Raw genomic sequence first — 17,500 nt, forward strand, 5'->3', positions numbered from 1 at the left:
CGTTCACAGAGGCAGACTGGGGGCGGACTACAACAGAAATGTACACAATGTACGTACGCAGAACAAAAAGAAAGATAGACCGGGACGCAGTTGTGTTGTGCATGATGATGAGCGCAGTTCTATAAAAAGCTTCTTTCTGTGAAGTGCTTTTTATCTGCCGCATGGCTTCAATCAAGATGGGACTCGGTTGACCGGGGTCAGTCGGTCACAATGTGCCACACGACAGAAAACGGCACGCAGGTCTTTTTTTTTTGGTGGGCAGTGATGGCAGAGCGGAAGCAATGAAATGGAGGAGACACACACAGCATGGTCCTCTGATATGTCCTCATACAGGATAACTGTGGGATTATCCTGTAGAATATATACACCAAGCGGTATGCATGATGCAAACATAATGTACATATAACAATAGTGCAATCATAACAGCATCATCGAGATTATTTTATAGTGAAATCTTTCACCATATCAACCACTGGCGCTCGTCTTATATAACAAAGCGGAGGTCACCCTTCGCTGTGTTTCGGGACGGATAATATTCCACAATGTTTTATGACTGGCTGATAACCTAACTACCCCCTGTGTTGCTAAGCAACACAGAGCCCCCCCCCGCCTCCTCGTCCTCCAATGCGGCAGTGAGCTGGCAGGCCCCGCGCTGCTGCCTCATGATCTACTGTGTTCACCTGGCCGCGGTTATATACGCCTCCGTCAGCCTGCCTATTAAAAGCCATCTGACTTTTACAGGCAGACTGTCCTGCATGACTCCCCCCAAGGCCAGGAGCACTAGCTGCTCTATCGATTGGATGGTAAAAAAAAAAAAAAAAATCCCAGACAGAAATGGTTCTGCTGGTCGAACGTCCTGTTCATTCGCTTCCCCCTTCCTGCCGTGTCACAGGATCTCCATTACTGATCATGTAATCGCTCGCTATTACGGAGGGCGGATCGATAAGTCAACACTGCTGATTGCACTGTGGGTGATTGAGTGTGATGAAATGAGTCGTTGTTATGTCTGAAGATCAAGTGACGGTGTAGGATTATATGTAGGTTTATAGTGTATACTATTTGCCCCGTGCAAGAGGTGTCTAATCTCAATAGCACTAGTGTGTATAAATAAAGGAAAAGGTTTGCAAATAGTGCGTGCAACGGGTATAAAATAGTACTCATAACTCTGTATATCTAGCTCATCTCCTTGTTGTACTTAACCCTTTCACTGCCCCGCACTACCAAAGGGTTAACCCTTTCACTGTGACAATACACGAAGGTTAACCCTTTCACTGCCACACAACAGCAGGTTAACCCTTTCACTGCCACACTACAGAATGTTATCCCTTTACTATCACACGGTAGTGTGATAGTAAAGGGTTAATCAAGTCGCAAGTTACATTAAGTTATAATATCCATCACCACCACCGCCACCACCACCACCACCACCAAACACCAGCATACCACCAACAGTGAAGTGGAGGGACAACCAAAGAATGGAAAAATGAGAATGGTGAGGAGATGTGACAGACGTGTAAACCAATGAACTTGTAACATGGTACCAAGGCATCACAAAATATGGTTTGTTGATGTTGCAGGGGGGGGGGCTGATTGAAAATGCATAGAGAAAGAAATGTAAACCAACAACGACCGACAACGTAATAAAAAAAGAAATAAAAGGTACACGATGCACACGAGACGGTGAGAGGGGGTGTGGGTGGGGGGGGAGTGTTCATGACCAGTCACCAAGCACAGGCAGGCAGGCAGCAGGCCACCCAGAGACGACGACAGAACCAAAAAAAACAGATCGGAGGGAGGGATGGGGAATGGGGTAAGGGTTTGAGAGAAGGGGGGAGGATGGGGGAGGGGGGGGGGGTATTGGCGATGAACGCTGAGAGAGAGAGAGAGAGGGACTCTCTGAGTCATGCACTGTTGTCAGCGCTTTTCCGCTTGAGGTTCAAAGCGACTTCTCGATAGCAGTCGCTATTAACGGTTGAATGTAAATTCTACACTGGGAGGCGAGTCCGGGTCGGGCAGCCCCAAGCTGTGGAATGATAGAGAGGGGAGGGGGTGGTGGGAGGAGGGGGGGGGGGGCTTTAGAAAGTGGAAGCTGAGAGAGAAGGTAGAGTAACATAACACACCGAATTCAAGTAACTACTTCTTTACGAGTGGAAACCCGTCCTTCTGATATAAGCAGACCCAAAACCCACACATTTACAACCACACACACGCACGCACACACACGCTCGCACATACACACGCGGCACTCGAGTCGTACTCGCACGCATTCAATCATATTCACACTTGTGAGAAGAGAGGGGTCTTTTGACCCTCCCGTGGATCACACTCAGAAAGTCACAAGCAGGTGTCACTCTGTGACTTTGGCAGTGTGCTGGACAGAAGGGTCTAGAATCACAGCTCTCTGGTAACCTCCAGACCTTCTGGCTCACACAACCCATCTAATGAAACGACGACCTTTCCCCCGACCAGCCCACACTGCCTTGTGGTGGTCTTCTTTACTGAGCAAACGTGAATTGAGGGGGAAAAAAAGGAGTATTAACAAGTCTAGAATATGACAATTGTAATAGTGCTGAGTGCTCAGGGGCAATATTTACCCAAAGTAAGTGAAAATACTGTGACCTTCACTGAGGCAGTGATGGGAGTTCTGGCTATTTTTAGTTGCTTGATTAATTTATTACCAAAATGTATGTAAAATGATGTGTAAAATGAATTATTAATGAAAAAAAAAACATACATTATATCAAATGTTAGCTTAGCTTAGCTTTAACAGAAAAAAACGAATCGGCTCCAAATCAAGAGCGGGCTCCCGTCGCCGCTCACTTTAAAGAGTCGGCTCTAAGAGCCGCTTCGTTCGAGACCAACACATCACTTCACTGAGGTACTGCAAGGGGGTAAAAACAGGACTTTTGAATGAGTCACTTGCCCCAGGCACCCCACCCACAGAACAACAAACCCCAAGCGAGTAGTTCAGCCATTTCCTTGAAGTGCGTCAGCTACACTGATGAATCACACATTTTCCCCCCTTGCTCTACTTGATACGGAGAAGCGTATGTCTGTGGCGTCTTGACAAATTCGAGTATATCGTGTATGCAGGGGTGTAAAAAGTGCCCAGAAATTACACTTAAGTGAAGTATGGGTACCGTCTCAAAATCGTACTCAAGTAAAAGTCAGAGTATCTGGCTAAAAACACACTTGAGTAAAAGTCTAAAAGTTTCTACTTTTAAATGTACTTAAGTACTAACTGACTGTCTATTCTTCTGATAGCAGGTGTTTAATCAAAGATCCCCGCTTTCTAGTCTTGCACAAGGACCAATCAGTATGGGTATGGGCGGGTTAATTTTCCATTGATGGGGATTTGATTGGCTGTTTTTAAATAAAGTGCAGCCGCAGGATTAATAACGTTAACGTTAGTTCGGCCAGAGAAACAAATACACTAATTAATATAGTTGGACCTGCAAGATTTGTACTTTGTACTTTGTAGGTCTGCATTTTAAATGTAAGGAGTAAAAAGTATATTTTTTTCTCTCTGAAATGTAATTGAGTAAAAGTACAAGTATACAAACCTAATAATACTCGAGTAAAGTACAAATCCCCAAAAACAGTACTTAAGTATTGTAACAAAGTACAATTACTCAAGTACTTTACACCCCTGCGTGTGTGTATTCAAGCGTCCTATCAGATGAGAGCGGTTGAACTCTACGTAGTTCGTGGGGGTCACGGGGTCACAGGTTTTCTCGGTGCAACTCACTTTCCCGGCGGGAGGTCTGGTTGAGGCCCCCTGCCCAGGACCATCTCTGCTGCCGGATCTCCGCCCAGGTCTTCTTGGTGGATCTCTTGATGGCCGACTCGTATCTCTCCTGCAAGGGGAACACAACGCTGTGAGTCACGACACACACAGACTCTGATTGTGCATTGGTTCCAGAAAAATAACAAAATAACATGTATCGATGCCAACGTTGGTAGCGGTATTGATCAATACTTGCGCGATGAGATCGATACTTAAAGGAACACGCCAACATTTTGGGAAATAGCTTACCGTCTTCTCCAGAGAGAGACAAGAAGATAGATACCAGTTTCCTCTCTGTGCGTTCAGTAGAAAGCTATCTGGCTGCATGTTAGCCTAGCTTAGCACAATGAATGGAAGCGGACATGACCGGTTAGCCTTCGGGAGAGGTGTTAGTTGGACAAAGCCTAGGCTAACCGGTCATGTCCGCTTCCATTCATTGTGCTAAGCTAGGCTAACATGCAGCCAGATAGCTTTCTACTGAATGCACAGAGAGGAAACTGGTATCTATCTTCTTCTATCTCTCTCTGGAGAAGATTGTAAGCTAATCTCCCAAAATGTTGGGGTGTTCCTTTAAGTTTCAGTTTCTACGTTCAGTACACGACTCCATAACTCCTGTTACATCATAGTGGCTGTGCATCCTTCGCTCATGCTCACTCTGCCCCTCCCCCTCCTCCCCCTCCTCCCCCTCCTTCCCCTCCTCCCCTCCTTCCCCTCCTCCCCTCCTCCCCCTCCTCCCTCTCCTCCCCTCCTCCCCCTCCTCCCCTGCTATACTTCTGACGTTATCATCCATCTCTCACACATCTCACTGTACAGGCAGTTCTCACATATTTGGGAGAAGAAGAAAAAAGAATACTAACCTTCATACTGTCTTTTACTATTATTCACTTAAGGAATCTACCTCGCCTATATTACTACCTACTATGCTAATATGTATTTACTACTATGCACTCAAGACTGTAGCACCCAAGTTCAACACTGTTTGACAAACAATCTTGCTTAGCTGCCAGAGTTGTACCCTTCCTGCTGACTTGTTGTACAGAACTTGAAAGTCGCTTTGGATAAAAGCGTTCAGCTAAATTACTAAATGAAAATGTATTTGATGTTGCATTCTATAATTTTCAGTCAGAAGTCACAATGGCTCATTTGCATAATGTATTTTTTTCCTTTTTTCAAATATGCTGTCATAATGATGATTTGGGTCATATTTTACAAAAGATTTTCTGGGTTTTAATAATCTATAGGGGGCGGTCAGGTGGCGTAGCGGAGATTGTGCTCGTCACCAATGCAAGAGGCTGCGGTCTCGACTCCCGGAGAGTCAGCATTGCCTTGGCTCGGGCTGATCGCTATACTAACTCGTTTGGCTGAGTTAGGGGGAGGGGAGCCGTGGGTGGGTCCTGGGCGTTGTGGACAGCGACCCCTACAGTTCGGTCAGGGCGCCTGCTCAGCAAAGGTAGGATCTGGTGAGAGGTAGTGCGGCCTCCCACACGTTACACTCTCCCAGTGAGAATCTGCACGGCCAGGCTGGCTGCCGGCTGGCTGCACATGCGTCGGAGGAAAGCATGTGACAGTCTCCGGCCTCTCGGACCAACAGTAGGGGAAAGTGCGCAACAACCAGGAAGGGGGTTGGGAATTGGCATAACGACTAACAGTGGGATGGGAGAAAAATCGGAAAAAGAAGTAACTTGAACGATATCTTCTCGAAAACAGTGACACACGCCTGATGTTCAATAGATATGAGGAGTCACGTCTTGACATCAGGACTTATTAAAGTGTCAGGAAGCTTACATTCCTCTGAGTGACCGCCATGCAGTCACTCAGCTCACTGCTGGATGATGGCAGAGAAGAAGAGGAGCTCCAGTTGGCGTTGTTTTACAGCTATAGACCACAATACTGCAATTCACTTCATAAATGATGACGCGTTGCTCTCCACCACACGAAAGTAGATGAGCTGCAGTATCGGTAATACTGGCCCTGTATTTACTTGGTATTGGATCAATACCAAATCTTGCCCACCCCTAGTCTCTACGACAGACCAATGAAAGTAGTGGCCTGTACTGAGTGGACATTTGTGCCAATTATATAAAAGAAATTCTCCCATCCAGCAATTTAGTCACTATGCCAATTCCCTTCCTGGCCGTTGCACGCATTGCCCTACTATCGGTCTGGGGAGGGTGTAGACTATCACATGCCTCACATGACTCCGATGTGGAGTCACCAGCCGCTTCTTTTCACCTGACAGCGAGGAGTTTCACTGGGAGAATGTAACACGTGCAGAGGTTCATGCTATTTCCCCCCCAGATCCCCTCCCTGCTGAACAGGCGCCCCGACCGACCAGTAGGAGTCGCTGTTTGCAATAACCAGGACTCATACCCCACCGGCTTCCCAAACCGCGAACACTGCCAATTGTGTTCGTAGGGACGACTGACCAAGCCGGAGGTACCGCTGACAGCTGGATTCGACCCCAGAGTCTCTGCAGTGGTAGGCGAGTGCTTAGACCTCTACGCTACCCAGCCGCACATTTGTGCCAAATTTGAAGAATTTCCCTCTAGGCGTTCCTGAGATATCGCGTTCACGAGAGAATGGGACAGACATGAGGTCACTTTGACATTTGACCTTTGACCACCAGCCATATGTACGGACAGACAACCCGAAAACATAATGCCTGAGGCCATGGCTGTGACCTCACACGGTTCATTCTCATGCAGTGTCTTTTCTTCTAAGTGGTGTGGACGCTCAAGCAGTCAATAACATGTGTGATTGGGCACTGGGACAAAAGGCAGAGTTCAGAAATAAAGTGAACTTTCTCCACACAGCTGAATGGCACGAGGGATGATTACATCATATCCTGTTTCTCAACAAAATGTCTGACATAGAATGGCTGGCCGGTGCGTGAAGTAGCCGCCAAACACTGAAAACAATGGCCGTTTGTCAGGAGGAAGAGAAGGTTTTTCTACAGCAGTACCCCCACAAAAAGGACAAATTAAACAGCCCAGAATGCCAATAAATTCCCATTTAACCCTTTCAGGTGTACATCTCTTACGTCAGACAGCATTCTGAGCGCCAGAGATTCTGACAGTGATGAAACAAACGGCTACTGGCCACTGGGAGTTCCAGATAAAAACGTACACAGGCCTACACACCCAGACCTGACGCACAATCCACAGTACACACACAGGGTGGATTGGGCACGAAGGATCACGCTTGAGGTTGACCAGTAACGTTTTACTACTACTGTTTCTCAAACAATGTCTCAGATGTCTCAAAGTCAAAGAATATCTGATTTCTTTAATGGCCCCGAAGCGAAACAACAAAAAAAACCCAGTTGACTCAGAGTCCCTGACACACAGACACCTGTCACTCCAGCGACCGGGAGGAGAGAACACTGGAGGCTCAGCACCAGCAGCTAGGTTAGCTAACGAGGTCAATGTTGTCAACAAAGTCGCCCCTCCCCCCGTCCGTCCGTCCGTCCGTCCGTCCGGATGGTGCTTCTATGGAGGCAGCAAACAACAACTCTGTTGGAGTCGGTGAAGAGCCTTTTTCCTGCCCAAGGACTTTGCATTCCCTGCCAGTCGCTTTGGAAAAGAAACATTCAGGGGGCGACTGGGTGGCGTAGCGGAGATTGCGCTCGTCACCAATGCAAGAGACTCCGGTCTCGACTCCCAGAGTCAACGTTGCCTGCGGCTTGGGCCAGTCGTCATACTATCTCAATTGGCAGAGGTAGCGGGTGGGAAGTCGATGGGTGGGGATTGGACGTTGTGGACAGCGACTCCTACAGGTCGGTTGGGTGACGCCTGCACAGCAGAGACAGGAAGTATCGGGGGCAGCGTGAGCCTCCCACGCGTTACTCCTCGCCACTGAGAGTCCACGCTGTTCAGGTGAAAAGATGCGACAGGCTGCCTCCTTGTCTACGTGATGCAAGGCTTCTATCCTCACTACAGCCGACCAGTGGGAGGCATAGTCTAGCAACGTTCGAGACAGGGGAGGGGAGAATTGAAGGGGAGAATTGGCGATAGGAAATTGGGATGGGAGAAAAAATAGAAAAATAAGGAGAAAAAGTGGATTAAAAAAAGGAAAAGAAACATTCACCCGATACTCGGGCCGGTTAAAACGGTGGACGACATGGCTTCACTGTCTTGTCTTAGAGAAAGTGGTGAGGCGCTGTGCTTCCTGTGTTGCTCCGCTATAGAGAAGAAGCTTGTCAGCGCAGACAGGATCAGGGATGGGAGAGTTTTGTGAAAGGAGGTTTTTAACAACTGGTGAAAGTCATGGGAAACCTTTAGGGAGCATGAGAAGTCCCATCCACTCACAGAGGTCATCGACAGACTGGCAGCGTTAAAACAAACACAGGTTAATGCGCTGCTCTCACCACCTGTTGCCAAAGACCGAAAGACTGCACACAGTCCGTCTTGGAGCCTTTCGGTCTGTGAAGGTCTTGGCCCGTGAGGGGGCTACTGGTGCGAGGCCTGGATCACCGTTACGGGGTGTTTTGGCAGCTAGAGAAGAGATTCTGGACTCACTATAGACATCCATGTTCTCATGAGGGTGTTTATTTCCACCACCCCTGAGCACCTTCTGTGTTCTACTGTCTTATTGACCCTTTCACTACCACACTACAGAAGGTTAACCTTTCACTACCACACTACAGAAGGTTAACCTTTCACTACCACACTACAGACGGTTAACCCTTTGTCGTGTGGCAGTGAAAGGGTTAACCTTCTGTATCGTCGCAGTGAAAGGGTTAACCCTTTGGTAGTGTGGCAGTGAAAGGGTTAAGGCACATGTGTTTATTATTATTATCTCTCCTGCGCCATGCATGCTCACTTGCTTGGTCTTAGTCACAGTAGTATGTACTGCTGGCGGCTGGCGCGCCCGACGTCACTGTCTTAGTACTGAAATGTTTCAGCACCACGGACAGCAGTTTCCGTTGTGTGCAGCGTTGTTAGAAGCCTGTTAGAAGCCTATGATTATTCACGTCTTCAGTTTTAATCCGTTTAGTCTCTGTTAACTCCGCATCTGTTTTACGATCCTGTGCGCGGTGCACACTATAAAGTTCAAGTGCCTTGCTGCTACCGGCTGCGTCTCTCAATAAATCGTCTTTCTGATTAGGGAAAAACCTGCTACATCTCGTGTGTGAACTGTCCACATGTTGGTGTTCAGGTTTGCCGTCTGTTGTAGTGTCAAATGTTCAAAAATTGGTCTAAAATGTTGACCATCACTGAAAATCGCTAGTAATTACGCGCACGCATTTGGATAAAAGTGTCAGCTAAATGACTAAATGACTAAATGTAAAATGTAAATGTAACACAACGTTATCATACTTTAATAAGACTTCTCTCTCCGCACCCCCGACTCCCTGCCTACACCTGAAAGGGTTCAACTCACCTTGTTCTTCTCTAGTTTCTGTCTCTGCTTCTCCTCCAGCAGGGATCTGCGCTTCTCGGTCTTCAGCCTCTGGTCCTCCAGCTTCCTCCTGCGGTCCTCCAGCTGACTGTCCCGCAGGCGCCGCGCCTTCTCCTCCTTCTCCAGCCACTGGGTCTTCTTAGCCGCTACGCAGCGCGGAGAGAGAGGGTGAGAGGGAGAGAGAGAGGGGGGGGAGAGAGAGAGAGAGAGAGAGAGCGAGAGAGAGAGAGAGAGAGAGAGAGAGAGAGAGAGAGAGAGAGAGAGAGAGAGAGAGAGAGAGAGAGAAAGAGAGAGGTCACTGAGGGTTCTCCTGCATGTCTGTAACTTGTTCATCCTTCTGTGGTGGACATTTTTAAACCCTCCTCTTTAACGATCCCGGAATTTCCCCAAGGGGATCAATAAAGGAATATCTTATCTTATCTTATCTTAATAGAGCCTTTGGCTAATTCCACTTTGTCTTTGTTTTGTGTATCGGGAATTGCCCCTAGCTTTGCCTATTTTATCTGTTGCTTTTAATCTTTATATAAAAAAAAGTATTTATTTTATCTTTGCTTTGTTTTTAACCTGTAGCACTCTGAGATTTCATTGTGAAATGTAAAGTGCACTACAAATAAAATATATTATTATTATTATTATTTTCGTCAGTGTATAATATATTGCATTTATATTTGGGGGATACAATTTTTACCTTGATCTCCAACATTTGTCAATCATGTTTTAATTGATTGTTATCCTTACACGTCTGTAAATGAGGGAAACCTCAGTTGCCTTTCGAGTTTAAATAAAGGTTTGAAATGAAATGAAATGAAATTCCTACAGTCAATTTAGCCGTCAGGTCCTTCCGTGAAGGTTTGCCATCACTGTCATAGGGCCATAATAAAAATACAATCTTGAATGACGCTTCTCACGCACGCACGCACGCACGCACGCACGCACGCACGCACGCACGCACGCACACACACACACACACGCGCACACACACACACACACACACACACACACACACACACACACACACACACACACACACACACACACACACACACACACACACACACACACACACACACACACACACACACACACACACACACACACACACACACACACACACACACGTCCCTTTGTGACTCTGTACACACGCTAACTCATTCATCTCTACCTAATTGATACCCAGCTCCCAGTTCTTCTGATGTGACAAGACAACGAAATCGTCTGAAGCCTACTATTCTGAGCTGCTTAGCGCTTTTATCAGCGGGGACTGGAACGTGGCAGGAAAAAACAGGGAGTCCCACACGCCGCGTTCATCGTGTTGTTATCCTCTCCCTGAGTCAGAGTCACACACTCCGTGTTGTTATCCTCTCCCTGAGTCAGAGCGTCACCCCCGCTGTGTTTTACAGCAGCCTCCAGAAGATCCCTGCGTTCACACCAGACTCCTCTCCTCCGCCTCATATCTGACGGCAATTAAAAGGCTGTTTTCTGTTTAAACTCCAAGCATGCCGTATAACACAGCAGCCGCGTTGCCCTCTCTCTCTCTCTCTCTCTCTCTCTCTCTCTCTCTCTCTCTCTCTCTCTAGTGCTAGCTGGGCCCTCTCTCTCTCTCTTTCTCTCTCATGCTAGCTCGGCCCTCTCTCTCTCCCTCACTCTAGTGCTAGCTGGGCCGTCTCTCCCCCCCCCTCTCTCTCTCGTGCTAGCTGGGCCGTCTCTCCCTCTCTCTCTCTCTCTCTCTCTCTCTCTCTCTCTCTCTCTCTCTCTCTCTCTCTCTCTCTCTCTCTCTCTCTCTCGTGCTAGCTGGGCCCCCCCCCCTCTCTCTCTCTTTTTCTCTCTCATGCTAGCTGGGCCCTCTCTCTCTCTCTCTCTCTCTCTCTCACTCTAGTGCTAGCTGGGCCCTCTCTCTCTCTCTCTAGTACTAGCTGTCCCCCCCTCTCTCTCTCTCTCGTGCTAGCTGCGGCCGTCTCTCCCCTCTCTCTCTCTCTCTCTCTCTCTCTCTCTCTCTCTCTCTCTCTCGTGCTAGCTTGGGCCCCCCCCCCCTCTTCTCTCTCTTTTCTCTCTCATGCTAGCTGGGCCCTCTCTCTCTCTCTCTCTCTCTCTCTCTCTCTCTCTCTCTCTCTCTCTCTCTCTCTCACTCTAGTGCTAGCTGGGCCCTCTCTCTCTCTCTCTCTAGTATTAGCTGCCCCCCCCCTCTCTCTCTCTCTCTCTCTCTCTCTCTCTCTCCATCTCTCTCTCCCTCTCGTGCTAGCCCCCCCTCCCCTCTCTCTCTAGTGCTATCTGGGCCATCTCTCTCTCTCTCTCTCTCTAGTGCTATATGGGCCCTCTCTCTCCCTCTCTCTCTCCCCCTCTCATATGCTAGCTGGCCCTCTCTCGTCCCTTGAGGAAGTCGCATGTGGCATTTCCTGTTTTCCAGGCCTCCTCCTTCCACAGCAACAACATGTGTGTCTAAGCGCGGCCAGGAGACCAGGGCTGGGAATCACCAGAGGCTAAATGATCACAGTGCTCAACGATACCATAGTATTGCGAATTTGCAATATATTGTAATATTGCGACATATTGCAATTTATTACTTTTTTCAACTTGCAAATCATGACTGAAGATGTTGTCAACATCTGCAATAATAATATTGCACGGTGGTGCCCCCCTGCCTACCTCAAGGAACTCCTCACCCCCCCAGTCCTCCTCACACAGCTCCGGCACAGCCTACCTCCTCAAAGCCCCCAGGACTAAGCTGCACACCATGGGCCTTCTGCTCGGCCGCACCCAGACTGTGGAATGCTCTCCCCAACCACCTCAGAGCACCACAAACTGTTGACACTTTTAAACGTGGACTCAAGACCTACCTTTTTAGAAAGGCCTTTTATTCGTTTTTATGTCTTATCATATGTTGTTCTGCTATGTGTTCTTTTTTTTTTTTTATATATCTATTTTTATTTTATTCTTTTAACTCTGTAGCACTCTGAGATTCTCAGGAATGTATGGTGCGTTACAAATGAAATGTATTATTATTATTATTATTATTATTATTATTATTATTATTATTATTATTATTATTATTATTATTATTAGTATTATTATTATTATTATTATTATTATTATTATTATTATTATTATTATTATTATTATTATTATTATTATTATTATTATTATTATTATTATTATTATTATTATTATTATTATTATTATTATTATTATTATTATTATTATTATTATTATTATTATTATTATTATTATTATTATTAATATATATATATACATAACATGAGTTTTAACTAGTTGAATGTTTGAGATGATGCACCTTCCCAGTGTGTTGCTTGTGGTGCTAAACCTAAATCATATGAGTTCCAATGCAGCAGACACAGAGATCTTCAGGACAAAACTGACTGACTCTCAATTTCACCAGTTTATTCTGGCCATAATGTCACATGAACATACTCATAGTATATATTTAGATTCTAGTGTTTATTGTAATGTATAATATAACTGATAGAGCATACAGACCCTCACCTGCACCTTTGATCACATTGCCTAGTCCTACTTGCTCAGATGTGTATATTCAGAGTAAATTATATTGTTTACACTGCCTATTTTTACTTTTCTACTGTACTATAATTGTATTGCCTGTATTTATGTCTTTCTACCTGCCCATACCTGTACCCCCCCTCCCCCCTCCCCCATGCTGCTATGATGCCCGAATTTCCCCAAGGGGATCCAGGAATATCTGATCTTATCTTATCTTATCTTATCTTATCTTATCTTATCTTATCTTATCTTATGCTGATGTCTGGGCCTAGTGGCCTTAAAGCATGTTGCCTCTTTACCTTTGGGTAATCAACATTGGAACTTACATGTTTTATCTAACAACATAACGTTTTCAGTCTGTTTATCTCACTTCAATCATTTGTATTGCCGCACAAAAAAAAGGATCAATACTTTGTGCGTCGGCCACTATACGATATATTGCCACGCAAAGTATCGCGATACTATGCTGTATCGATTTATTTCTCCCACCCCAACCGGCGACACTTTGAACCTGAGTTCACAACACCGTGAACAGATTAGCAGGGATTGAAGCAAGGAGTTACATGGGATGAGGATGCATGGTATGAAATGTCAGGATATAGCTTATTATTATTATTGTTATTATTATTGCTATTATCATTATTAGTCTTCTGAGATATAACATGTGGTAGGAAGCTGTTTAGAAAAGCCAATAGAAAAGCGCTGTATGGATGCTGATTAGCCAATTGGATGTTTATAGGTTATTCACTTCTTCATGAATAAGTAATAGAAGCACAATATCTATAGTCTATACCTCATCTACAGTAACAAAGCTACTGCATTACTCTATGAGAAATACATTGGGTTTATGCTCCAGAACATGTGACTTATCTTATCACTTGGAACATAATGCACGTATAGCACTTCTCTTTCATAACAGCAGAAACCTGATTCTAAAATCACGTTCAACCCTATTTGTTGTTTTAGACACAACTATAAAGACCATAATATTCCTCCTTCTGCATATCATCAGAATTATCGTTAATTGTCAGCTAATTGACCCGTCCGTGGATGAAACCATGACGTTCTAGTGGGGCTCATGGTTTAAATGTGCACAGAACGGAACAAACCACGGGCGACTCCACTTATCTCACTGCGACAACCGAAGCTGGACAAAGCTTTGCTATCAGCGAAAGACGGCAGAAAAATCTGGCTACTTAAACAACAGCGTGGCCGATTTTAACGGCGCTAATGAAAGAAGTAATTAAATGTAATCTGTGTAAAGAGTCTCGGTTCATGGTAATGACCAGCCATTATTCACACCCGGGGCCTCGGGGCACAGTGGGACGTCCCGGGCAGGAAAGAGACGCCCACCGAGATGTACTCCGATTAGCTGCTCGCGCTTTGGCCCAAGAGCACAGGGGGAAAGAGGTTTGGTGCCAAAGGTTTGAGATAACGATCTGTGACTGTAGAGAGGAACATTACGTCTCCTAATGTCTCCTGGCTAACACAGTATTTTCACAAGAAAGACAATGAGGTATTTTTTAATCTAAGATCTGTCATTCAAATAATGTTATTGAATATAACAAAGAAGGAGGAAACACGTCGTACATGCTAAGACGGGTGAAAAAGATGTTGTGTTAAGATGGAGATGACATGAGTAAGCGATTAAAGCAGCACCATGTAGTTTTGTTGGCCCACGTTGTTTCAAGGCGTTGTTTTGGGGAATTTGTGGTTGAGATTAGAAAAAAACATAGAGCATTTGTTACTAACTATTGTAGAGGTCGTTTTCTTTTCTTCCCTAAAACGACACGGTGAGGGCAGCCGGGTAGCGCAGCGGACTAAGCGGCTGTCTACCACCGCAGAGACAGTGGGATCGAATCCAGCTGCGGTGCCTCCGGCTTGGCCGACCGTCCATACTGACACAATTGGCAGTGTTAGCGGGTGGGAAGCCGGCGAGGGTGGGTCCTGGTCGTTGTAAAACAGCGACTCCTACAGATCGGTCGGGGCGCCTGCACAGCAAGGTCGGGTCCTGGGAGAGGTAGTGTGACCTTCCACATGTTACACTCCCCCAGTGAGAGTCTGCGCTGCCAGGTGAAAAGAAGTGGTGGATTGGCTACACATGTGTCGGAGGAAGCATGTGTGATAGTCTCCGCCCTCCCAGACCGACGGTAGGGGGCAGAGCACGCAAACGACCAGGTAGGGGATTGGGAATTGGCATAACGACTAACATTGGGAAGGGAGAAAGATGGAAAAAGAAAAAGGGGGGAAAAGATAGAGTAAACATATTTTTTTTAAAACAACACGGTGCAGCTTTAAGTTTGTATCCATGAAAAGGTGACATTTAAAAGAATTCCAGGGTTCAACTTCACATGGCTTCAACACTGAATGATGGGCAAAAAAAAACGCAAAAAACTAAACATATTGATTCACGGAAGAAAGGAAAAAGGGTAAGCGATTGTTTAGGGCACGGCGGATGGGGACGAGAAAGAAAGGGTGACTTGGCGTGACGTGCTGCATGACTGCTGCGTGTGCTGCGTGTGCTTTTAGTGGAAGGCCTTACCTTGCAGCTGAGTTTGCTGTTCTGAAGCCATGCAAGGGGAACACAACAACAAGTGTCAACAACCGACCACCAGAGAATTAGACACGAGAAGACGTTGAAAACTGGTCAAAGATAGAATAGAATCTGATAGAAAATTGTAGAATAGAATAGGATCAATATAATCTAATAATATTAGAAGAGAAGAGAATAGAATCAATAGAATAGAATAGAATAGAATAGAATAGAATAGAATAGAATAGAATAGAACAGGAGGACTGTGTGAAACGGGGTTAGTGTCGATTTATATTTTGTCTCAGAGAATTAGACATGAGAAGACGTTGGCAACAGGTTAAAGATAGAATAGAATAGAACATAATATGATAGAAAATAATCAAATAGAATCTAACATGATAGAAGAGAATAGAATAGAATCAATAGAATAGAATAGAACAGGAGGACTGTGTGAAACGGGGTTAGTGTCGATATATTTTTGTCTCATGCATCCTTAGGGGCCATAACACACTGTTAGGGGCCATAACACACTGTTAGGGGCCCATAACACATTGTTAGGGGCCCATAACACCAACACCCCTGTGGGCTCACCAATATATTTGGCCCTCTCCTCCCTCCTCTCCTTGGCTTGTTTCTGTCGCTGCTCGGAGGTTGCGCCATCTGTGGGGAGAGAAGAGGAACGGGATCTTGGTTAAATCTCTGTCTTCAAAAGAAGAGTGCCATAAAGCCAGTTTATCTCCCATGCGTATTACATTTACATTTTACATTTAGTCATTGTACGCTGACGCGGCTTTCATCCAAAGCGACTTACAAGTTCTGTACGTCGACAAGTCAGCAGGGAAGGGTACAACTCTTTCAGCTGAGTAACAATATATTAAGCCGTGTTATTATTTAAAGAAAGAGTGTTGGGACTATATTAACCCTTTCACTACAACCACACTACCAACGGGTTAACCCTTTCACGGCGACAATACAGAAGGTTAACCCTTTCACTGCCACACGACAACGGGTTAACCCTTTCACTACCACACGACAACGGGTTAACCCTTTCACTAGTAGCCCTTTCACTACAACACTACAGACGGTTAACCCTTTCACTACCACACTACAGAAGGTTAACCCTTTCACTAGTAACCCTTTCACTACCACACTACAGACGGTTAACCAAAAACGCTGTCGCTCCTACGTTGATGAAGTATTCACGTAAACGTATATAAACGTATTCACTTTGACAGTTTGACACCGTGGTGCGAATCAGATGTAAAACGGGGTGTTCTCAGCAACAATCGCCAACACTGTGACGAAAGGAACAACATGACAGGAAGATAACCTCCGTCACTGTCCTATACCCCCTGCTGTGTGTTTGTTTGTTATTTTAACTTCACTGTTTTTTATACTTCCTGTTTGTTTTATTTTTTAACCTTGACTTTTAACTGCCTTGCTGTGTTTTTTTCCTACGATCTGTAAGGTGACCGTGGGTGTCGTGAAAGGCGCCACCAAATATAATGTATTATTATTATTATTTTGTATGTGTTTCCCACGGCTGCGGTGGGACGACCCTGTTCCGATTGAGCTACAGTGGCCGCTCAGACTGTCTCCTTTTTTTGTGGAGCCCCGTCCTATGTAGTGTACGCTGCTTATCCTCAGCCAATCACGGAGGGCCCTGCGGCACTGGGAGCCCCGTCGCCATGGCAACCTGTCTTTTTCCTCTTCCCTCTTTACCTTCAATGGGTTGCTGCGTCTCAGCATTCAGCTATATATGCAGAACCTGGCTCTGATCCAGAGGCGGTCTGGAGTGTGTTAAGAGTGTGTGTGCGTGCGTGCGTGCGTGCGTGCGTGCGTGCGTGCGTGCGCGCGTGTGTGTGTGTGTGTGTGTGTGTGTGTGTGTGTGTGTGTGTGTGTGTGTGTGTGTGTGTGTGTGGAGGTCCGGCACTAACGTTAAGGTCTCTTAATGCCCCTCTCCACCACCACCACCACCACCACCCCACCAGCAGTCTTCCTCCCACGCCGCACACCACGTCTCTAGTACCATAACGAATGACCGATTGGCGCTCAGCCACCGGCATCTGTGTGACTGGGTCCTGTGACGACTCGAGAAATTGGCATGTTATAAATGGCGGGGGGGGGGGTCCATATGGAGACTCTTGTTTGATCTCTCAATTTCCAAAAGTGGAGTCCAACACGCTTCAGCCAAGGTCAGTACATATGAGATCGTTTTGATGCAGGCGGCTGGGTGGCGCATCGGACATTGAGCTCGTCACCAACGC

At 46.0% G+C, this 17,500-nt stretch overlaps 1 protein-coding gene across 2 annotated transcripts in view; it reads right to left on the minus strand.

Annotated features, from left to right (window-relative positions):
* LOC311226884 (uncharacterized protein) overlaps window positions 1–17,500 on the minus strand; it is a 107,126-nt gene that overhangs the window by 35,534 nt on the left and 54,092 nt on the right. For both annotated transcript variants that reach the window (XM_084312338.1, XM_084312339.1), the window contains exons 4-5: window positions 9,170–9,333; window positions 3,749–3,857 (exon numbers count right to left, since the gene is read on the minus strand). In XM_084312338.1, the coding sequence (XP_084168464.1) occupies window positions 3,749–3,857; window positions 9,170–9,333 (273 nt within the window). The remainder of the gene's footprint in view (window positions 1–3,748; window positions 3,858–9,169; window positions 9,334–17,500) is intronic.

This window comes from Notolepis coatsorum, assembly GCF_963971535.1.
Source record: "Notolepis coatsorum genome assembly, chromosome: 4".
Lineage (NCBI taxonomy): Eukaryota > Metazoa > Chordata > Actinopteri > Aulopiformes > Paralepididae > Notolepis > Notolepis coatsorum.